Genomic DNA, 24501 nt, shown 5'->3' on the forward strand with positions numbered 1-24501 from the left:
AATGTGTTCAGACACTGGACTGAAGGCAAAGCTTGAGCTCATTGCTGAAGAGAATACATTGATAACAAGGCTGGCAATATCTAGAGGCCCCATAGCACAAATATTGCTTTAACTTCGCTTTATATTGGGACCACAGTTGTTCATATTGATATTGATTATTTTTATGCACTTGCATGACTTTGTTGTCAACAATGGCAGGCACTTAATAAAATCAAACACTAGCAGTGTTGCTATGCTGCCTGTCCTTTATGACTAAAAGCCCCCATGTCTGTGCTCCATCCAGTTTTTGCACCTATACTTTCCAGCGTGGAATATATCCAAACAGTTCTTGCATCATTACCGACGCCATTTTCTTCACTTTGAAGCCGAGGGACCCAGCCAGCATAAACACCCAAACAATGTACAATAATGGCGCTCAAATAACAACTCAGCCATATTTTCAATGTGCTTTGAAAGTGGCGGTGAGTGGCTGAAATAAGCGAGAGATCGGGGAGTTATGAGTGGCAGTCGTTCCCTGGGGGACCATGGAACATGGCAGGTCATTTGCCTGCCCAGTATTGGTGTGATATATTTGTACACTACGGCGAGGTGGCCGGCTGAGAATGCAGGGGAGGGCGGTGGAGAGGTGGAGGTGGCGAGGCGCTTATTCAGCAGGCTGGATTGCAATAGGAACAGAGGGGAGACTTAATCAGAGCGGGGCAAATAACATTTAAACACATTGAAATCCACGGGGAGCAGAGTATTTCTTATCTTGTAATGATTGCATCCCCCAGTGAGGCTGTCTCTGTCATGCACAGCAATATTCAGACCCGAGACTGAAATTACCAGTTTCATTCATCTCCTCTGTAGGGTACACTCTGTGTGGGGCTTTATAAGGAGAAGTTTGTCTTCTTACCGAATTCTCTTGTCAAAAAAGTTGGCGAGCGTACAACGAAAAGGGCAAATGTGCAGCTTCGGGCCCTTAACATCCAGTTCAGCGGTCGTCCTATGAGCCACAATCATACCAAAAAAGATTTTTCATATCTAGCTCGGTGTTATGTTGAACAAGATGCTGATATATTTTGTCCCTCATCTCTCCTGTCTTCTTTTCCCTCTCCTCCCCTCTTTGTCTCCGGCATTCCTCTCACTCACCGCTCTTCCTCTCATCTTGCCCCGCTCCCACCAGTCTCTCCTTATCTCTCTTCCTCTGTGCTCACATTTCTGTCTTTCCAACACGTCTCCCTCTGTGTTTTTCTTTCTCTCCGTGTCTGTTCTTATCCTCCCCCCACACTCCTCCTCCCCCAGAGTTCTTCTGGGCTCTGTTGCTGTAACAAAACCGACAAGCTCTTTGGACACTGTTTTGGCGTTGTCTCTCATCCGCCTTTTTCTCCTTTCTCTTCATGCGCAGTCCTTTCCCTCCCTCTGTCACTTGCTACTTTTAGACACGGGAGCATCTAATGTAAACTTAGGCGGACACAAAAACCGTCAGACCCACAGTATACACACACACACGCCCTGTTTACACTAGCGCCAGCTTTATTAATTGCGCTGTCTGCCAAGTTGAGAGACAGTTTCGGTAATATGACCTAATGAACGTATGCTTGAGGTTGCTGTGTGTTTTGTCTCCTGTTGAATCTCCCTGCTCCCTCCCCTCGTCTGCCCTGCCGCTGACTCACAATGGCTGATGTTACTCGTCCTTCTGGACCGACCAGTAGGCCCGGCCCTTCCTTTTTGGGAGAGTTCCAAGAACAGCCAGGCGCCTTTCACAAGGCTCTGATCATGAAATGGATGTGTTGGACTAAAGACTGGATTTATGCTTAGACTTGAGTGCCAGAAGTTTTTGGCCTGGGGAGGGATATTTTTGGGAGAAAAGTTGGTAGATTGTGGCTTCCAGTTGGTTCGTTGTGATAAATCTGGTATTCTTTCAGGAAACGTTCATTTATGCTTCTCATGTGCTACTCTGATACAATAGCAAATACAATGAATTTGTATTAGCTTTTCTTAGATTGCAAACAGCCTTTGTTTTACTAGATACAAGTACAATATGTAGCTATAAACAATAGTATCCTTATACAGTTTTAAATTATGCCCATTTGTTGATGATGGTGGAGGAGTATATACAGTATAAATATTCTTATACAAAGAGAGTGTTTTTTTTTTTTCATTAGATGTTACTTGATTAGCATAAACAAAACAGTTGAAGAAAAATGCCCGTGGGAGAAGTGTGAAAACTCACACCTAAGAATCACAGTTAAGGTTCAATTGTCACAATAACAAAACTTGTTTATTAAGGCGATGCTGCCCACAAAAAATCTCTAGAGCTGCAGGCTGTGATGTTTGCTAAGGTATTGATGAGTGACGTCTCTCTAAAGCCTCGCCGAGTGACCTCAATTTGTCTCCACATGGAGAATAATGAAAAAGATAAATTTAATGAAACATGACATCAGCTGAGAGACAATTTCTGTTTCAGAGAGTTATTTAAAGTGTAGTGATAAATGCTCGACTATTGAAGCATTCGATTAAACCTCTTAAAACATCCTCGTGGAAGTTGTAGTGCGGCACCATACAGAGTATTGTTTTGAAGTACTTTGTCTAAGTTGAAGTGCTGTTGGGCATAGTTATGTGACAGGCACTCAGTTGCCCACTAGATGAGAAAAAAAGTTTCCCTTTTAGCTAAACATGCACAGACTGCTCTCCTCTTATCTCCCTCCATTCCTCCTCGTTCCGCCTCGCCAGCTATCTGGAAAGGTATCGTCAGCTCCTCTCATCTCACCCCTCTATCTCTGCCTCTTTTCTTTCCATTTCCATCATCTCGCCTTTTCACCTGCACCTCTTCTCTCTCGTGTGTCCTCATCTCCCGCCTGATTATTACACCCTTTCTCTCTCTTCTCTCAGTTATATTTTTTCATTCTCTTCTCCAGCCTGCTATCTAATTTAGATTTTTTTGTGCTGTTCCCGAGAAGATTTGACTCTGTAGACACCATTAAATGTACATTTAGCCTCTTATTTAGTCGAAGAGAGGAGAGATTGTCGTCACTGTACGTGCTGTAGTTATTACTTATGGTGAATAAGCTTTTAGTCACACACACATCCACATTAGCACACCAGCCTTCGTCGACGCCTCTATAGTGAAGCAGTGATGCGTGCTGCTCTGTGCGCCTCACCAGGAATACAGTATGTGCTGATGATCTGGGACAAGACAGGAAGTCGTCTGAGCTCACACACTCCTATTCTCTTCCTACTGAACACAATGCACGGGTGTGCGCACACATCCACACACTGTCTGTTGGCTTGAATATTCACTGGCTTAAAGCTGGGGCTCCTGAGCTAAAAACAGTCGGGATAGACGAGCTTTCCTTTGTTTCAGCTCCACAACGGCGCGACTGAGGATAATTGGTGTTGGCCTCACATGACTCAGATGTAACAGTGCCATTTAAACAAAATGAACGGTCCTCTCCCACTGAGTTCCTGCACATGGCAGAGTCTTTGTTTAGTGTGGATGCTGTTGCAGATCTTCCTCTATATTGTGATGAGTTTGACCACGTGGGTCAGTGTTATACGTTGGAAGATTGGCTCATTTGTTGGCCAGTTTGTCTTGATTTTCTCTGCAGAACAATGATACATGTTTTCCTTTTTCTTTAAGTAACCTACAAATAAACTATGACCTGCATTAGACGTTGGAGACTAATGTCTATGGCTCACAACATCTTACGTGGATTATCACTGTTTTCAGTGGTCTCCCTGACAAAGAGTTGAACCCACATTCCCCCAAGCAGAGACGTCTGCATCCAGCCTGAAGTCTTGTGAGCCATCTTAGGATATTAATCAGCCAGACACCATGTGACACAAGCCACATGCCTGTCTTAAAGCATTTAGAGCATAGGATAAAGCCATGTGGTCATAGCCAATGATATGGTTACTAATACTCCTCAACAGCACGCATCCGGAAACAATACGGGCCTTAATGGACAAAGATGGATAAGGATGCTATCCGAGTCAATAGTGACCCAGCCCAGATATGCCGTGTGTGTACTCGTCTGACAGCGTGCATAAGAGTGCTTTCGCTCTTGTGCTGTCATTAAAACCAAGAAGGACATTTATTTGTATAAACTGGATGATGTAATGATTCAGACTGTGAGGGGAAAAGGAGAGCAGATGGTCAGTTGTCTGTCTCTCTCAATAAACGTAATAAGCAGAGACCATATCTGGTGCGATGGGGCACCGGCAGAACTCACAGCTGAGATGATAGGAGCTAGATTAAGTCTTGGACTTGTGTCAAGTCTTTGAACTGCTCAGGTCAGATGTCGGCCTTATTTATGATGTAATCTCAAAAGCAAAATCAAAAAAGGAATCTGGCTTAGATAGACTTTATCTAGAGATACATATTTCATCACAGTCTTCCTGCAGACACAAAGACTAGTGATGCCTAGGCCTGTCATGGTATCTACAATCAACAAAATATCGCCCTGGAAATGATTGCCAAAAATGATATTATTGTCATTTTAAGACAATTTTTTGCCACTGATAGAATGATTATATATATGGCATAATAATTCAAGTACATTCTTTCTAATAAATATTAAACAATTGGCACAGAGGTATAGTGATTCATTTCTTAACAGGCAATATCCTGCCAAACCCAGTTTTTGCCACTTTTTGTTGGGTCGTGTCCATTTATGGATTAGTGGATGAGAGAAGATATGTAAGACAAGATTTGCATGATATGTCGTGACTTAATAATCGTGGCAGGCCTGTTGATATGCTAAAGGCAAGAGCAGACTGTACTTTGGACTTGCATTTTGTTATTATTCTCAAGTTATCAACTCTGAAACTTGCCTGAGATCAATGCCAATTTTGAGCTGATATCAGCCGCGTGAAATATTTTCTCATTGGCTGCGTCTGTTGCTGTTGGTTTGTAGCTGATAAATCATAAGAAGGATAGCGTTAAAATACTTGTGCAATCCCAAGCTGGACCATTTATCTAGTAGTGACAATGCTGGCGGTCCACATAAGCTCACTCTGGAAACATTAAGTCCACGAAGGGGGAGGCTATCTTTATGGTGCCATTAAAACAAAAGGAGACAGTGATTCTTTTTAATACCTTTCTCCTTGAAGCGACTCCTCTTCCATCCACCAACATCATCAACAGCAGTGTCCTGAAATCCTTAGAGGGGGTATTTATAATGGCATGCCCGTTTTTACAACAATCAACACTCTCCGGCAAGTTTTTACAAACCGGCGGCACAAGCCAACTCCAGCACTCTGTGGTGTCGAGGGTCAATCAGGCTCATAAACGGAGGGTGTGAGGAGGAGAAAGCAGAGGGAGGGAGTGGGAGTTGGTAATAAGCTGTTTTGGGCAGAGCAGGCCGCATACCATTATAGTGAACTCAGCAGGGAGAATATAAAGCAGCCCTATGAAGGAATGCACTGGTTTTTGTTGTATTAGAAACAGCTTAGGACAGACTATACAGCAGTCTTATTCTTTATAATTTCAGTTCACTTTAAAGTTAACTTATTAAATACGTCTTCATGAGCACAACATGATCAATCAGTTAGTCATCAAACACAATATGTTGTTATACCCTAAAAATCAATATATTGTGGTCATGTCATAGGCTTCATTTCCTCAGTTTACCACCTGGCTCAGTCCACAGGCTGAACCTGTCCTCACCTGTGGTTTCATGACATCAACACCTGTACAACCAGCTCACAAAGTTCAAACCTCAACTTGATTACTGGTGTGAGCGACTGTTGGGAAAACCACGACGATGTTTGTGGTCGACCTTCATTGCGAATGGCATTACTCAGTGTTGATTCAAGTCATAGGGTGGCATGTTGCTGCATGCTGTGTTTGTGATTAGCAATAACAGTACTTGGGGTAGTTTCCTAAAATATCTCCACAGGTGCAGTTTTGTTTTGTAATTTAGTGTTGTTGGTGAATCTGTTTAGTCTGTAACCGCCTGACTGATTTAAATGTGCAGCAGACGCCCTGAACTATCACATTGCAGGTAGAGAGTTGATGTTAAAGGACATGTGCTGGTTTTTGAGCTATTACTGGTCAAATTGCATAAGTCAATTATCAGGAACTTTCCTGTGACCATGAGGCTCAACCCTGGTTTTGTCTCTATCAAATCTCAATTACACAGATATTTGTTAATGATCAACGAGCCTTGGCTGCTGACAAACCAGTGTCCCTGAGACATGCAGACCCCAATAAAGCTGTGGTTCATTTAAAATTTGCTTAAAGGGGTTAAGTCATCACACTTAACTGGTGCTTGCGTTTATTCTTTTGTCAGAAATTATATTGTCATTGTACAATGGTGCAGGGAGTGCCCTTTATAACAGATGGCTAAGCTTATGTGGATGTTGTAAAAAAGATAATGTGAATTTGGTGGCATCATGCAATGTATTGAAATTAAAGCAAGGTAATGTAGGTAGATGTTTTGTGCGAATACCACTGTCATAAATACAAATCCCAGGTTTCAGATTGCAGAGCAGCCAGAAGACATTGGAAGGACAACCAGAAAACATTTTCTCAGTAAAGATATAATCCAGTTTCACCGACAGAGTTGGGATTTCGTGACATAATGCCGTAAAGCATGACGCACCTCTCCTGGGAGATCGTACCCGCCCACTCAAGTTACATAAGGAAAATAAAAGTGATCATGGCGCCAAGTGGGACTGACATAGATACTTTCTTTAAGATTGGACAAAAATCTAGGTGTGCAAGATTTTAAATTGGTTGGACATGGAGATATTGCGCAACTTTATATTAAGGATGAATTCAAGAAAGTTAACAACCTGCTGTTGTGAGTCATCACCTGCTCTGATTGTGTAACCTAACTGTTGTGCTCTTAAGGCCATGTCAAACAGAAGGAGCATTAGCTTTATACTACCGACAACAGTGCAGGCTCAGTGTGATATTGCCTTGGTGAGCCAGTGCTGAAATATTGAACTTACTGCACGGTTACTGCGTTAACTTTTGACTCGTATCAGGCACATTGTGGCCTTGACCTACATTTGCCTACCTCTCCCACCTTCACACACACACCCACACACACACACATGCACTCACAGACAGACACCGGATTTGTCATGGAAAGAAAGACCCAGTCCCTCAAACACAGTGGAGAGATTAAGAGTAAACCACTAATCTGACGATGCCTGCATCAGTGTGTTTGTGTGTCTGTGTGTGCTCTTTTTTTTCATATGTGGGCAGGTTTTATGCGATGGCTGCTGCAACCGTTTTTCTTAGCAGCTGGAATGAAGGCCTTTGTTTTTCCAGGAATTTCACCCCTGAGAGAAGAAACGGGGAGGAGAAAATATGCTCCCGTGCTCATGTTTGGTTTGTTGTGATCGTCATAAATGAGATGTTTGAGCAGTTTGTATTTTATTTAAGTGTTGCACTTCTGTGAGTCATAAAGGGAAGAGAACAGATGTGAGCTGAGAGAAAGGAAAGAAAGAAATGGGGTGAGAGGATTTGATGGAGAAGATTTGGGAAGATATAAAGATGGAGACAGATAGAGTCTGTGTCTGCTCTTCATGTGTTATTGGAGTGACAAGGGCTGCATGCCTGGGAGACACCCTGGGGCGCTCAACCCTGTGTTCACCAGCCAAATCAGACACAATGTTCATAAACTGTTCAGAGCGCCGAGATGGTGCCGTTCACTATCCAACAACCTCAAGCTGCTTAGTATGAAACACTTTGGCTGTTACACTCTTTGCCTCATGCAGAATGTTAGCATAATGCTAGCTAGAGAATTGGATTTGAAGGATAAGGTCGAGCACACACACACCTGTCACTCGCAAACATACAGCACATGGTGTGTGAGTGTGTTTGATGAGGTGATGAATTCCACATAGAGGTTTGGCCTCAGCACATTCCCTCTGCATTCCAGTTTGAAGCAGACATCGTGTAAGATGGCCAGTGGTCTGATTCAGAGAGATTGTCTTGTGTGTGCATGCGTGCGTGCGTGCATGTGTGTTTGTGTGTGTGTGTGTGGGTGGTGTTTCATGCACTTATGGCTTCGTCATAAACACACATGGTAGCTGACGACCCCTTCTCCCTCCCTCCGATATTTGACAACTGCAGGCAGAGCAGTGACAATTGTGCACTATAGCCCCAGAGCAAAGACACACACACACACACACACACACACACACACACACACACACACACACACACATTAGCACGTATTTCTGCAACAATGTGTGTCTGAAGTAACGTCTGTTGGCGTATAATTCCATTTACTTCTGAAAACACAGGAGTGTGCAAGTGTTTATTGTCGCAGGGAACGAGGAAAGGAAGAATTTGTGTGATGTAGTGCCCACAGTCTGTCTACTGTCTCGGAGTGGCAGCTGTCTCACACACACACACACACACACACACACACACACACACACACACACACACACACACACACATACTCACACTCACACTCACACTCACACTCACACACACACACACACACAGGGTGTCAGAGAAGCAGTTGCCCTTGCACTTAATGCTGCTCCAACCCTTGAGGGTGAGTAGATTGTCTGGGAGTTTTTCCCCTCGTTCTTGTGTTTGCCACTGATTTAAATCTGGGAAACAAACAGGGAGGACAGCAGCAATGAGTGACAACGGTCAGATTATTGCAGATTAACAGGCTAACAACAATGACTATGATGCAAAGGCTTTCGGTGTGATTTTCATGTTTTTAATGATTGTTTATTATACAGTGTTTTATGACCCAGTGGCATTTTACAACCGATAGAGCTGAGCAGCTTGTAAAGCGACTGCTGTAAAGAATTTATTCTTGGCTGACGTACTTAAGCAAAACTAATATTGAACGAATTGAGGACGATGTCTGAGGCTGGTGTTTCTACTGTGCAGCTTTTTCCCAGCTCCTTGACCGTCAAGGGTAGCAGCGAGACAGGTCTGGATCAGGTTTTATCACTCCAGCCGGGCTGATGGCTTGAAAGTCAGCCCAGCAAGGTGCTTTTAAGACAGGGGGTTCAATTTGTTTCAGTGCCTGCCTTCCTAACACACACTCACATACACACACTACTTTTGTACTTAGGAACAAGGCGTTTGTTTTGGCAGGCCACCTGCCACAGAGAGGGAGAGCGAGAAAGGGCACCGGCTCTTGTCCTCCACTAAACTGATTTACGTTGGCACTAAAACAGAACTCATAAGGGCTTTTTATACACCTCAAGACTTGCCAGTCAGCTTGTTCCCCCGGCCAAGGCAGGAAGGAAATGATACAAGATACCACAATATACAATACCGCTTTGTTGTCCGACCTCTTGAAAATTGCTCTTACCTCCTCTGAAATTTGTCTTGGCTCACTGAACCACTCGAATATGATGTGGGGACAGTTGTTTTTGGCACCTGAAAAGTGCTAGCTCATAGTTTGGATATCCTTTCCTCGTCACTAAGTGCCTTTTGGTCACTTTTTTCTAGCTAATATAGTAATGACTGGATAATAAATTAATGATATAATGACACAAAATCAGATCTTAGGTCGCCTGTTTCGAGTTATGTTAACCCCAAGGGCACTCTAGCAATACTATCCATATTGAGTTATTAACACATACTCTGCTGTCATTCAGCTGTTATTGAAAAAGGAGGAGCATTATGAGCAAATTTCCATGGACAGTGACAGATGGGCTGAGATATTTTTTTTTTGGATAATATTCCAGTGAGTTATTGCAATAATGTTGACATTCTCTGATAATCCTCAGCAGACAGAGTGATTGCTTTGTTGGAGTGTTGAGATTTTTGGTGTGTTAAGAGGACGGTTTAGCTTTAGTTTGGGTAACACTGGTGGTCTGACCTCCCCCCCTCCGAGACAGCTTTTGATTGGGACATATGTCAGTCGCATGGGCTAAGTAGGCGTAAATGACTAGCCTGCACCATGCCTACCTGTGTGTCTGAGTGTGTATTTATTCAAAGCACTGAAATAGTTTGGAGAGCAACCCACATTCTCTACCCTGTAATAACGTCATTCAGACTTTTCCTGTGTTTGTGTCCGTCTGCGAGTGTGTTGTCTGTCCAGGGATTGCCACCCATCCCTCCGTCAGTCAGTGTGTCGGGGGATGGTAATCCATTCTTCTCATATGCAGATAGTGGCGGTGAGATTAGGCAGACCCTGGGAGAGGATTAAGGCTTCAGGGCTTGGCTCCCCTTCTATCTTATTCCCTCCTCTCTAACCATCCTACCCCCAACTCCCGCTTCCTGCCGCCTCCTCGTGCTGTTCAATCCTCTACCCACCCCTCACCCACCTCCCTTTTCCTCCGCCGGGCAGATCTCCAATCTCTGGAGTGTGTTGGCTGCTGAGTGAAGAGGTGGAGGGCAGATTAAGATAGAGACCCATTAGGTTTTTGTATGTGTGTGTTTTGATTTGCATGCGCATAACGTATTATTCCTTGGGTTTATACAGAGGGGAGGGTGTGCATGTGGTGTGTGTGGGTTGTTTGTGTTATAAACCGTATTGCATTCACTCAATGGTTAGGTTACAATAATCGACTAGGTGGGCATATGAGTGTGTGTTTCTTGAAAATTTGCATTTATTCAGACACACATCCTTTCTTAAACCCCCAATTCCATCCGCTCTTTCTCTCATCCCAGATGTGACCCACATGTTGCAGTGCAGTGCAGAGGGTAGAGAATTTATCTGAGTGCCTCTCCTCTTCCTCCCTCCTCGTCATCTCTCTCTCGCCAACATCTCCTGCTCTTTCTCCCCTCCAGTGGCGAGTGCTGTAATTGATATGCCACCGGCAATAAATCAGCGCAGCTCTAGGGCTGAACAGCGACCATTATCTGAATGGACAGGTTTAGCTGCTTTGGAGAAGAGGGCGAGAGAGGGAGAGTTGATCCAGCTCAGCTCACAAGAGTCACCGACAGCTCACCACTTCACCAGCTTTTTCCTTACAATGGACATGAGAACACGCCAGCAGCCCTCAATTCTTCTCAGGATTCCTGCCACTGTTAAGCTAAATAAACAAAATGAAGTGAAGCTGTGGAAGGACCTCTCCTTTCTGTTATGTCTTCTACTTCACTTTCCAACCCTCATTCTAATTCCCAGTGTCCATAGGGATGCAGTACGGTCCTGTCATTTGATAGGGCGTCCAGATATCAAATCCAATCAACTTGGCCCCTTACAGCCCGTCCTCTCTAATGCTTTCCCCTGATGTGATAACGGCCTCGGCTCCCCCGATACGGTGGCTGCCCATTCCCAAAGCCACAGACACGCTCCAGCCCAAAATGATTGACATGTTTTTCCTTGATGGTGCCAGATATGGCTCGCAACCTTGTTCCAGCGCTCTTCCCACCATTTCACTTTTCGCTCTGGAGGAAATTGAAATTGAAGAGGGTTTGGAGGGATAAGGAGGGAGAGTGAGAAAATGGAGAAATAGGAGAAATATGTGTAAGAAGCTGAGTGATTGACTAAATCCTCAGCAGTTGAGCATGTCTGCCACGGTGGGATGGAAGTTTTTTTCTGTTTCCTCTTCTCTTAGCTTTGAAGTTTATATAATGGTAATTTTAACTGGGAGTTGCATTTATGTAGTACTTTTTTGGCATAGTGCATATACAGATTCATATACAGATGGCAGATGTAAAAGTGCCGGCCTTCTCATCAGGAGGATATGGTGCTTTCTAACCAAAGGGCCCCACAGTATTTCAATGTTCAGGCATACATATATAAACTCACACACAGATGAAACAGCCATCAGGAGCAATTTGGGGTTCAGTATATTGCCCAGCATTATGCAGTCAGGGATTCAACCACCAGACCTCCGTTCAGAGGACGACCCATATCCGCCCTTTATGTGAGAATTCCATGCTGTCTTTTCCCGAACACGTTTGTTAAAATGTGTGTCGTGATGTCATTGTGTTATTACCGGGACAGATAACAAACAGCTGGAGACCCCCAGATGCAATTTGTTGTTCGATTCACACTCTCTTCCATCAAGTCACGGCTGGCCTAAATGAAGAGGAATTACTGTTGGGACGTCTTTTTTTTACAAGCGCTCTCTCGTTCTTTATCAGGCTCTCTCATTTGCTCGCTTGCTCGCTCACTCCGCTTCATTGTATCTTTCCCTCACTTGGAAATGACAAAGGAAAATGAGGCAGCCGGCCCTCTCTACGTGCCACAGTGCCTTAAATTGACATCTGCTCTCGTCGCGCGGCGCGACTGTACCATTGAGCAAGAAATTAGTTTTTTTATAGGCCGGCTCGTCACTTTATTGCGGCTGCTTATGTGGAAGAGACTGTGATCGGCGTTGAGTCGTTTTAATCTCAGAGTGGAGAGTGAAGGGATATCTGATGACTGCAGCTCAGGCCTTTCTGTCTGCTGGTGCCTCGATCCACAGAGCTCCCCAGGTGTTTGATTCAAGCACAGGTAGGGTAGCACAGCTCTGATTAAAATGCAGAAGAAGTGCTGGCTTTTGTTTGGCTCCCGCTGCTCCTCACTCACCCCTCTCTCCTCTCCTCTCCTCTCCTCTCCTCTCCTCTCCTCTCCTCTCCTCTCCTCTCCTCTCCTCTCCTCTCCTCTCCTCTCCTCTCCTCTCCTCTCCTCTCCTCTCCTCTCCTCTCCTCTCCTCTCTCTTTCTGTCTGCACAGTTTCTCCTCCTCTCTGTCTCTTTTCTTGTTTATCCCTCTTTCTCACCCTGTTTTTCCTCTCCTGTGCATTTGTCTTCTCCTGGCTTTTCATTTGTGGAAATTGGATGACACCACCTCTCCCTGAACCGGGCGAGCTCTGTCTCAACTGAGCTATGGTTTGCTATTCCATGAACATCACCACTACAATTTCTCTTCTCTCCTGCTCCCCCCCGCTCTTTTTCTTTTCTCTCTCACACACTGTTTGCAGCAGCAGTGACTAAAATTGATGTGCAATTCAATGACTCCTCTTACTGAGGTGTTTAATTCTTTCAATACTTACAAAAGCAATTTTTTACCACTCTCTTACACATTTCTGCTAGGATAGTTGCATGAAACAAAAAATAAAGAGGTTTTGAAACACTCATCCCTCTGAGCTTGGTAAACTGACCACACTCCCTGACCTGTCTGCCTGCTGATTGATAGACAGATAGCCTCGCTCCTGAGTGGCTGACCTCATGGGGAGCAGAAGGGAAAGGAATCGAGATAAGGAGAAAAGAAAGGAAAAAACCTGCATTCCTCCTTGCCTCTGTTCTCTCTCTATCCTTCTTTTGATTCTCCTCTATCTCATATTTTGCCTCCCTCATCTCCCTCCCCTCCTCTTCCTACCCTCCTCATCTCTCTGTAGTGTCTCTCATCTTTTCCGATTCGGTGTGGTCATAAAACACCCTTCGCACAGACACTTTGATAGTCAAGGTGAAATTGAAGCGTGGGGTCTCTGGAAGAGTTGCGTCCTGTTTTGCATAATCAGCATTTACAGGAGAACTAATGTCCCAGTATTGCAGGAACATGATTGGCCTGTCAAGCAGCAGCATGCGCCCGGCAAACCCTGCTCCTCATCCTCATTGCGTTGCCGTTGGAGGACACCCAAAGGAGCAAATACTCTCCCTGTTAACTCCTCCTCTTCTCCTCTTCAGAATTAGCTGAATTGAGATGACAATGATGTCAGTGAGGAAGGAGGTAGTGTCATTCACACTGAAACTGAAATGCGTTATTTTAAGATAGCACTATGTAAAGAAGAAAAAAAACAGGTGTTTTGATGGTGTAGGTACTGCTAACAAGATAATTAAACCCAGGAAGTGCATTTTGAGAAATACTGAACATCTAATATGTTTGAGAGTTTATCAGATACAATTATATAATTATATAATACATAATATAATGAGCAAGCATATAATAACTACATACAGATATCATGGCAGCTAAGGCTGCGCAATAGGGTAAAAAAACATATTGCGATCATTCTGATGGATATTAAAGATTGCGATATGATTCGCGATTAGTAGGAATTATCTTTTCTGCATCAAAAGTTTCATTTTCACTGAAAAAACTGTTAAAATCATAATGATGTGACATTTGTTGGAGTTCGTACCAAAAAATGTTTTCTTAAATCTGGAGAACAAGGTTTGTAGGCCAGGACATCCCTGCAGCACTACAGTACTTCATTATAATGTTGTTTTGTAACACATTTTAACTTTGATAAAAAAAAAGCACTTAATTGTGCAGCCCAAATAATACCAATCAATTTTCCCCTGTCTGGAGAATCTAAGGGTAAACAGCAGAATTGAGCAATCCATGTCACAAGGTATTTTATTTGGTATGTGTGCTTAAATGTGATTGATCTGTTAGTGCGGTGCAATGCCGGATAGCGCTGTGTTCAACCAGGTTTAGTCACATTCAACTTTACCAGAACCTACCACACCCCCTCTGTTGTCTGTCTTAACATGGCTTTAATCACATAGGTAATTGAACATTAGGGTTTTTAAATGTACTGACTGTGATTGCTGCCTGAGGGGAGGGGGCAAGATTGGCTGTATGTGAATGTTGTAAGATAGGGACCCTTCAAAAACCATCAATGAATGGTTAACAAGAATAGTGCTGTATATGCAGCAACCATCTCAGTCAAGGGTTGTTATATTGTCTCTCTGGTCTCTCTCTTATATTTGTCCTGATATATACAGTCTATATTGTAATCACAGGTCCCTGAGGGAACGCATTGTGTGCTTTGCGACCTGCTATGCTGCAATGAGAGGCTGATGTCTGCATACAGTCGCCAGAACTGCAGGCGTAATTACAATAAGGGGTTACTGGATGGTGTGTTGATACCGATGAAACCATGACAGGAAAGCTTTCGAGCAGACCTGGCTATAAATTGCTTGCTGTCAATGTAACAGTGCCCACAGGCACTTTTTCACACATGCACGCCTCCACCAAAGCCACCATAGTGAAGTTGAAAGTTATGAAATATTAAAGAGTTCAGTGTTGTGAGTCTATAACTCATTTCTGGCAACACTGGCATTATGTGTACAGAGCCTTTAATAATCCGCGATGCCTCTCCTGCTATCTTCACTCATAATTAAATGCAGACACACATTTGCCTTCCAGACTTGATTTGATATCATTTATTTATCAGCAGGGCAAATGTCAGCTTGAATGTCTTCTAATTTTGGCTGTGCAGCGTGTGAGCCTTTTAGGCCTCTGTGCCTGCTTGATGCATAATCAATAGGAAATGTTTCTTGGACACTCACCGTGTTTCTCCTTTCTGCCTTCCAGGGCTCCCACCCCGTGCCTCTGTGGATGATGTTCCTGATGACGGCTTGCAAGGCTGAGAACAGGACAGCAGATCAATAGGAGTTTTGCTTCCCCTCCCCTCATCCTTCTCTCTCTCCCTCAAACTGTCCTACCTTATTCCTTGATAGAAGAACAGAAACAAAAGAACATCCTGACTTGGGACTTGGCACCAGAGCTTGTACTCCTCGTCCTCCTCCTCTCTTCTCCTTCCCCACCCCCCTAAACCTTGCCTCTAGACAGCCCAGATATGTGTCCCCTAGCTCGGTCAGCGGCTTCCCCTGGCCAGGGGAACTTTTTTCTCCTTTTGGGACTTTTGCTTATCATGAGCTCATCCTTCTCTGGAGGCCAACCCCCACCCTTCAAACGATTTACCCCTGCTGAGTGGGGGCTTACACATTTGGCCATCCACAACAAAACTGGAGAGGTCTATGTGGGAGCTGTCAACTGGATTTTCAAGCTGTCTAGCAACCTGACCAAACTTCGCAGCCATATGACTGGCCCAGTGGTGGACAATGAGAAGTGCTACCCCCCACCAAGTGTCCAGTCCTGCCCTCATGACCTGGCCCAGACCCCCAATGTGAACAAGCTCCTTCTCATAGACTATGCACAGAACCGCCTCATTGCCTGTGGCAGCACTTCACAGGGGATCTGTCAGTTCCTACGTCTGGATGATCTTTTTAAGCTTGGCGAGCCCCACCACCGCAAGGAGCACTACCTCTCCAGTGTGGCAGAATCGGGCACCATGTCCGGGGTCATCATAAGCTCCCCCCACAGTCCAACCAGCAAGCTTTTCATCGGAACCCCCATTGATGGCAAGTCTGAGTACTTCCCCACGTTGTCCAGCCGCAAGCTGATGGAGAATGAAGAAAATGCTGACATGTTCAGCTTTGTCTATCAGGATGAGTTTGTCTCCTCTCAGCTGAAGATCCCCTCAGACACTTTGTCCAAGTTCCCTGCTTTCGACATCTATTACGTTTACAGCTTCAGCAGTGAGCAGTTTGTCTATTATCTGACAATGCAACTGGATACCCAACTGACCTCACCTGATGCCAGTGGAGAGCAGTTCTTCACCTCCAAAATTGTGCGCCTCTGCGTGGACGACCCCAAGTTTTACTCCTACGTCGAGTTCCCAATCGGCTGCACGAAAGATGGGGTAGAGTACCGCCTGGTGCAGGATGCATTCTTGGCTCGGCCGGGCCGGCAGCTGGCCAACTCTCTGGGGATCTCTGAGAATGAAGACATCCTCTTCACAGTCTTCTCTCAGGGTCAGAAGAACCGGGCCAAACCACCCAAAGAGTCAGCATTGTGCCTGTTCACCCTGAGGAAGATAAAAGAGAAGATCAAAGAAAGAATTCAGTCCTGCTACAAGGGAGACGGGAAACTCTCCTTACCCTGGCTGCTCAACAAGGAGCTCGCCTGCATCAACTCGGTAAGCCCCAATTTCTTCTTTGTGCTCCTTAAGTTCTGTTAAGTGCAACCGCTCTTTTCATCTTAATGAATCAGTTAACTTATTAGTCAAGACACGCGTTACATTTGATAGTGCTCACACTGATGCACACTGCATTATCATTAGTTGGCCCTTTAGGAACTAGTTGATCTTACTTGGATCTTTGTCAGTTTAGATCTGACCCGAAGATCTTTTTCATTTAAGCTGTTTTTCGATAGGCAGCACAGTGGCGCAGTGGTTAGCGCTGTAGCCTCACAGCAAGAAGGTTCTGGGTTTGAGACCATGGGGTAGGGTTTGGTACCCAGCAGGGCCTTCTGTGCACAGTCCAAAGACATGCATGCTAAGTTAATCAGTCACTCATTCGCACATAGGTGCAAATGGGAGTGTGAATGGTTGCTTGTCTCCATTTGTCATCCCTGTCTATGTCAGCCCCCGTTTTTGGATAGCCATTCACCAATGTGATGTGTGTTTATAATTACTCATCTTCTATCTTTATATGAACTCGTCTAATACAATGATAAACTGTTTCACCAATGCTTTTTGTACACTACTCTCTTGGATACAGCTTTTTCTCAAGAACATTGCTGGAAAATTGGTGCTAGCAGACATGAGCATACACACATACAGTAGTCATTCAGATATTATAGACTAGTCTTAATGTGTCCCTGAGTCTGTCTGCTATTCCTGTTTCCCCTCCACTCTACCCTTTCTTTTTGTCTGCCTGCTAATTGAATACTGGCCCACCCATGCTACATTCATTCATAAGGACCACCGCTACAGGCCTGCAGTAATTAACAATATGAAGTGTGAAAAGCTCTTATTTCTTTCTCTTGCCGTCTTCTATTTCACTTTTATTCCGCCCATTTCCCCTCTCTCCACAAGCTCTTGGTGCTTTGATTTAGTCAGACAGGGGACATCATTAGCCCAGTCCCCTGGATTTGTGAAATGTCACTCAGGAGTAGTTCTCCTGCACACCCACACACACACACTCCCATACACACAGTGTGGTTCGATGCACTGCAGTGTGAGATCCTGGGGGATAGCACGAGCTAGATTTGGTTTTTACTAACTGAACCACGGTGCATGGCCCTGCATGTGTTACAGAGACACGCATACATGCACTCATGCTGGAGACATTAAGGTAGTACACAGCAGCACACAGCTTAGTTTTTTTCTATAGTGAACATAAATAACTGCTCACATCCTTTATTTTCTCCCCTAGCTTACTCACTCTCTTCAGGATGCATCTGCTTGAATCCTCTTATATCTTTGTTCCATCTCTTTGTGTTTAGCGTGCCTCACTCTTAGTTGACCACCTGTCTCAGCGACCTCATCTTCGGTCCTGTACGCTCTTTAAATTCACCCATCCATCCCCTCCATCTTGCGCTCTGTTAAAATAGCTCAATTAAAAGAACCATTTTAAAGCTTTCTCTTTAAATGTCAACGCACACCATTTTTACCAGCAGGTGTCTTCGTGGCACACACACACATAAACCATTCACCCTGTGTTGCATCTAATGGAGTGGGATAAGAACAGCACTCCTTCCTTCTGTGTGGATCCTCATTAGCTTGAGTGCACAGGTGTGTTTATGTGGCAGTGTAAGTGATGTGAATGACCCGAGCCTAGTCGCCTTTCACCTCCTTTTCTTCCTCTCTTGCCACCCTCTGTAGATGTAGTCTCTTTCTTGTTCAGTGGCTTGTCTTCATTCTTTTGTGTGCTTCTATTTCTTAGGGCCCATCACATTGACAATGGCTCTGAAGCAAAAAAGCAGGCTATCTCATTTATTTCAATTAGACCTTTGCACTGGTGCAGCAGGAACTCTTGGTGCAGAGTGCTGCTGTAGAAATCCACAGGTTAATACAGGGAAGAATTTGACTCTACCTTTTATATGGTGCAACATCACTCACGTGCTGGCCAGTCAGATACCTTTATGTGCACATGCCAGGTAGATAACTGCACTGTGCTGATATGCTGCTCACCACATCAGTATTTAGCTCAAGGTGAAATTTATTGCCGTCATGATAACGCTCAATAGAGCCTCGACTATACAGCCTCGGAGTATAAAATGCCATGCATGCAGTGTGTTGGCTTTTGATAAGACTCCAAACTAGACATACTGGTTCACATTTTGCCTAATAACGGCCTTACCAGTGCAACATGTAGACCCTTTTCCCTGCAGAAAGCACAGGTGTAACCAATGACACTAAAGATGGCTTCCACTTAAGTGTCCTAAGTCAAACTAATGAGACACCTAAATGGAATGCAGCCATTAATCATCTTATTATTGAAACCTGTGTATTTCCTGTTATGACACTGCAGTTTCAAAGCTCTTTTACTCAGACACTTCCCACATCCACCCATCCCATTCTGCCAGTCAGGCCAGTTACCATGGTTACTGGAGTTTTGATAAGGATTGCATTCACTCGTAATTTATCACCACTTAAGCATCCTCTCAAAAAAACTGTCACCATTGATGATGTTATAGCCTCACAGATAAGCTGATTGGCTGGCCCCATGACAGCAGCAAGGCTGGAGGGGTCAGCCTCAGGTTAATGACGTCTGCCACGCTGCCCCTATGCAGTGACCTCATGTCAGCTGCCTACCACTGACCTTAACCCAGTTGGTGATCCGCAGGACCTCAAATCTGACCTCAGATGACTGCTTGGTATCATTTTTCAGTGAGGGAGCTGGTGCTGGGCAACATAACTAAACATAACAAGCACACAGAGACACAGACGGAGCTGAATTAGACCACAGAACTGAAATAACAAGCTAACATGTGGGATATAAACATGCATATTTTAACATTAATGACTAGCCTGGATTTAGTCTCATGCCAAACAGTGAAACATCATTAACTGAACATGCTAAAAATAATCCCTGGGTCAAAATTGACCCAATTTTGGGTTAACTTTACTTTGTTATGTTCTTGTTTGGTAAGTTACCAAAAGTTAAGTTAGGGACTGTTACAATCTACTCTAGCTAGTTTTAAACTTAGAAGTCACTATTTGTTACTTATTGATAATAATATGTGTGTTCTTTTTGAATGTGATACACACATAGTATTTTCCATCTAACACTTAAACAGTTTTAAGGCTAAACTTGAGCTAGTCGTGTCAAACACTGGGTTGTAATACTGTATTTCACTTTGGGTAAATAACCCATCAGTAATATGAATAACACTGGGTCACAACAAACCATTGGTAAAGTTAACCTAGTATTGTGACTGTGCTATTTCAACCCTGAACATTTTTAACCCAATGATTTTTTTATTGCATGAAAAATAGTATTTCATGAGACATCTTTTAGGTTACAAATACTGTAGCTTGTAGTATATTTTAATCTAAAGATTTGCACACAAAAACAATGTAATGGCTGAAATGAAATATACATATTTTAACATGTGCACAACTCCTTTACATAACGGTTGGATGTGATTAAATTCCTTTTTCGGTTGCTTCCATCAGACAGAATCTGAGAATAATCAAGGCACCAGTTAGTGAAATGTGTTGTTTCATGTAAAAAACAAAATGCACCTACGTAGTTGAATACCAGTTATGTATCATTTGATGAGAAAAATAAAAATCATCCTTGTATCATTGTGGCGTTGTTCTAGACGGCTAACAGATGGCAGGCTTCCATTTAAGTTAAGGACAAACTTACACCCCAACTGGGAACCATTTCCCTGTCCACATTACTTTAGCTGATCCAGGTATATAAACTGGCAGCCTCCTACTCCACAGCTCTCTTTCATTTAAACTGCTGGTGTTTGACACTCAACCCCACCCACAATTTACTCACCACACCAGCCTACCTCCACTGCATGTGACTGTGGGAAAGGCTGTGTGATGTCGGGGTGGAGGGTGAATACGTTTAGGTTGACCCTGCCACAGAGTAGTGGAGAGGGTGAGTCTGAGGGGGGAGGGAGGCTTGGACAGCTGTTAGCCACACAGCCATGATGGATGGTCAGGCGCTGTGTCAGGTCCCTGTGTGGAGTTCATATTAGTGCTGGGTCATAATTTCTAGCCTTTGGCCATCATTAGGATGATATGTTTATGGGCACAGTGAGATGGTGGCTGTTTTTCCATAAACACTAATGTTTGGGAATATTAGAAGCAGCTCTGTGTGTTGGACAAAGCAGACGCAGAAACACACACATACCAGTCATCACTTCCGTCCTGTTACCTGGCTATATTTGTCGACTGTGTGTGTGTCTGTGTGTGTGTGTGTGTGTGTACTCGTGTTTGTTTGTGTGTCTCTGTTTTGTCCCTGAGCTTTATTAGTGAACCCCTGACCTTCTCCCCCGTTTGAAAGTGGATCAATACAAACCATTTCCACACAGAGAGAGAGAGGGGGGGGGGGGAGAGAGATGCTAAGTTAGGAGAGATGGAGATGAATTCAAAATACAGGTGAGATTAAGAGTGCAGTGGGACACGAGGGAAAACAAGAGGTGAGCATAAGAGAGGATGAAGAGGAAGTAAATAAGAGACGTGAGAGTTGGACGAGAAAGAAAGAGGTAGAGGACGTGGGTGGGCATAAAAATGAAAGCGTGTGAGGGAGTCGGAGAGAGAGGGAGGAAGAGTTAGATGCCAGAGCAAGAATGGGAAAGGGAAGGGATTGATGGAGCATAAATAAAGTAGAAGAAAGCAGCAGTCTTGTTGACCCTCCATTGACTAATGTATGAATGCATATGAACGCTCAGTGATGCTACATTTTGAAAAACAGGAAACCAGAACAGCGAGCTGCAGGCTAGATGAAGTATGCAGATATCCTCTTTAACCGTTGGCGCGCCATGAAAATGTCCAACAGCATCAGTCACGAGGAGGTTGATGTGGAGCCATGTTTTGTGCTGCAGTCACGGCCGGCTGGCTTGAATTTTGAGTGATGATGGATTGAATTTGGATTTGAATGGAAAGACTGATCCCTGGAAACTGATTTCATTCAAATGTCTAAACGCCTTTGAACATGTTTTAAAATCAGATTTTTCTGTGTGATTTTGTTTTTGAGGTTTGACTGAAGCCGTCTGATTCTAATCTGTGTAGATAAAAACAAGAAGTATGCGAGTTTCCAGCCTACACATAACCCTAACTGCAAGACGGTGATGTAAGTGAGAGTGACACAAGAGTGGTGATTTTAATGAGAGAGGAATAAACAGTAAGAGAAAATGTCTTGGAGGAAGAGACGGAGAGAGGGAAAAACAGCCAGAGAGAAAGAGGAGCAAGCCTTTTACAGCCAGGGTGTGCTTGAAGGAGGGCCAGTGATTCACCGACGGAGAGAAGAGGAGGGCGGGTGGAAGAGTGATAGCCCCAGAAATCTTTTCGCCGCCACTGCCAGGAACAGCGGGAGAAAAGGGCGGGTGACAGAAAGAGGGGAGAGAGATAGAGGGAGGAGAGGAGAGGGTGATTGAATGCTGGCTGCCGCACAAATAATACCGTGTCCGTCACCTGGCCACCGCACTCTCCTCTTCAGCAGCACGCCTCTCTGTCATGTCAACTTTGCTGTGTGTGTGTGAGTGTGTGTGTGTGTGTGTGTGTGTGTTGTGGCTTCTCTGACAGGGTGTGTATACCTACAAGGTGCTAGGTGCTACAACAACAAAGACTCAGGAACACATCCTTTGGTGTGTGTGTTTTATACTCCATTTGGAGAAGGTCACGGGTCACTTTGCAAAATACATTTTCTTACTTGCTAAATGTATCATATTAAATTATGATTTCCAGCTGTTTTTCCTCCACAGCAAGCAAAACATTTAGCAAGCCAGCAGTCACCTTTTAAGACTATTAGAACTCACTTATTTAGTTACAGAAAGTCAAGGAAAAGTCAGAGTATTTAACACCAGGGCAGCGGAGGGAACTGTGACAATATTAGCTTCTGAAATCTCTCGTTTCTCTTTCTATAGCTGTCCTGTGATGACCTATATTGGTTTTGGGGCTGATGGCACTTTCTAATTGATCAACTTCGCATATAAAAGAAGCCTGATCCATTTTCAATGCAAACCATTTTTCTGTGGGCACATAAACTGTTAAAAACAACCTTCTGTGCTCTGTTTAAATACATAAAGTGAATGACAGAGAAATACAAATAAATTAACTTTAACCAGAAGATTCACTTGTTAGACATACCTTTTATGTTCTGTTGTTGGTCCAAACTGCCTTTGAAATAGTAAATTTAACTCATGCTGAGAAAGAAGATGAGGCATCCAGATCCTGCCCAAGCCTTCCTACAACCTTGGCCTTATTAATTGTATATAGGTCTGTCACAATTATTACATAATCTCCTGATCACAATGATTTGAGCTGACAGCGATCATTCTACAGAATCATTCCAGTCACCTGTTCAAAAACAGCTGGATGACACTAACATAAATTCCATATTTCCATCACTATTTCCATGTCGTTTCCACGGTTTGAGGTTTGACTGTCACTCTATTAATGATGAAATCCTGTTGCGCCCCCTTCTTCTTCCTTCTAGTTTTCTTAATGTGCTGAATGAGAAACATTGTTTCAGAACAAGCACACACACAGTGTGTTTGATGACCAACTAATCAGTAATTAACTAATCATTAACTAATGAACAGTAAAGAACAAATGAATTGTCGTTCACAATTATTTAAATGACAACTTATTATCAACTAAACTTTCATTGCGACAGCCCTAATCATACGCAAGTTTTCTTTAAAGCAACAGTATGTAGAAATTGGCCTTTTGTGCGATTTGTTACTGTTATGTTAATGTAAAAAAGTGACATAATGTTGCTTTAACTGATTTTCTAGCAAAATTGGAAAACTGTTTTTAGGACCTCAAACCATCACTTGACAAGTTACTTGAATTGGGACTTGAAAAAAATACTTTATTTCTGGACATTCCTTCTCATTGGAAACACCGTTGGTATTGTCTCTACGTGAGGTTCACATCTAACCAAAGACTATTCAACATGTCAAGCTGCTTTCTCTCGATCGCCAGATGGATGACCAGGGTTTGGCTTTGTCATGAGCCAATGCATCAATCAATCAGAGTATCAATTGTGGCAGAAAAAGAGTCAATCTCAAGCATTCCATTTTCTTTTTATGCTGCATAGGCCAGCTGTCACATCACCATCAGTGTCAAAGGTGAGATTTGATGCTGAACCTGAAATCGATACTGAAGCGATCACTTGTGCATTGTCGTATTGGTTTTTGGTAACTTGTCATTGCTGTGGTATTTCTGCACCTAATGATTAAGTTGCTGCTGTTGGAGCTTGCATTTGGTAGCTGGAGTGCTTCACCCTAGAGACTGATTACAGCTGTATAACAGATGCAAATGTTATAACCGATAATTTCCCCTATGGCTAATGAGAACACGCTATAGGAGAGCATTACACTTGACTCCCTGAATTGGTTGGAGTAGAGCACAAAGTTTCCAAGATCCCGTATTTGCTCTTAGATTTAGTTGTCTGGCTTTGTTTAATTTCTTTAATATTTATTTGGCGAGACAAAAATTGATAATGTAATATCAGGTTTTCTCTCTGCGGATTTTCATTACATCTTCCAGAAAAGACGAAATGGAATTGGCTGGCTCCTAACCTTATTAAATCCATCATTATGAGCATCATCTAATGAAAGTAACTCACTTGCGGTCTTTGTAAAACACAGTCCTATTTCTGCGGACCTAATCTAAAAGGATGTGCCGGCAAATGCGTTTAAGTAATTAGACCTGATTAATTGAGCCAGAGTTGATGAGCAGAGTTAATTGACAGTCTAAATGAGTTGAGCTAAGAGACACCGATTGGGGCGGGTTGTCTTAAACGTTATTGGTACTCGTGGGTCACGTTTCGGTTAATATTTGGTGATTTGAGTTGAAATTAGGAATTTGTTAATTTGTATAC

General features: G+C 43.6%; 1 protein-coding gene across 4 annotated transcripts in view; it reads left to right on the forward strand.

Annotated features, from left to right (window-relative positions):
* plxna1b (plexin A1b) overlaps positions 1-24501 on the forward strand; it is a 195532-nt gene that overhangs the window by 20588 nt on the left and 150443 nt on the right. For all 4 annotated transcript variants that reach the window (XM_073468452.1, XM_073468454.1, XM_073468453.1 and 1 more), the window contains exon 2: positions 15176-16622. In XM_073468452.1, coding sequence (XP_073324553.1) covers positions 15441-16622 — 1182 coding nt within the window. In that variant the 5' untranslated portion in view covers positions 15176-15440. The remainder of the gene's footprint in view (positions 1-15175; positions 16623-24501) is intronic.

This window comes from Pagrus major, chromosome 6 (genome assembly GCF_040436345.1).
Source record: "Pagrus major chromosome 6, Pma_NU_1.0".
Classification (NCBI taxonomy): Eukaryota; Metazoa; Chordata; class Actinopteri; order Spariformes; family Sparidae; genus Pagrus; species Pagrus major.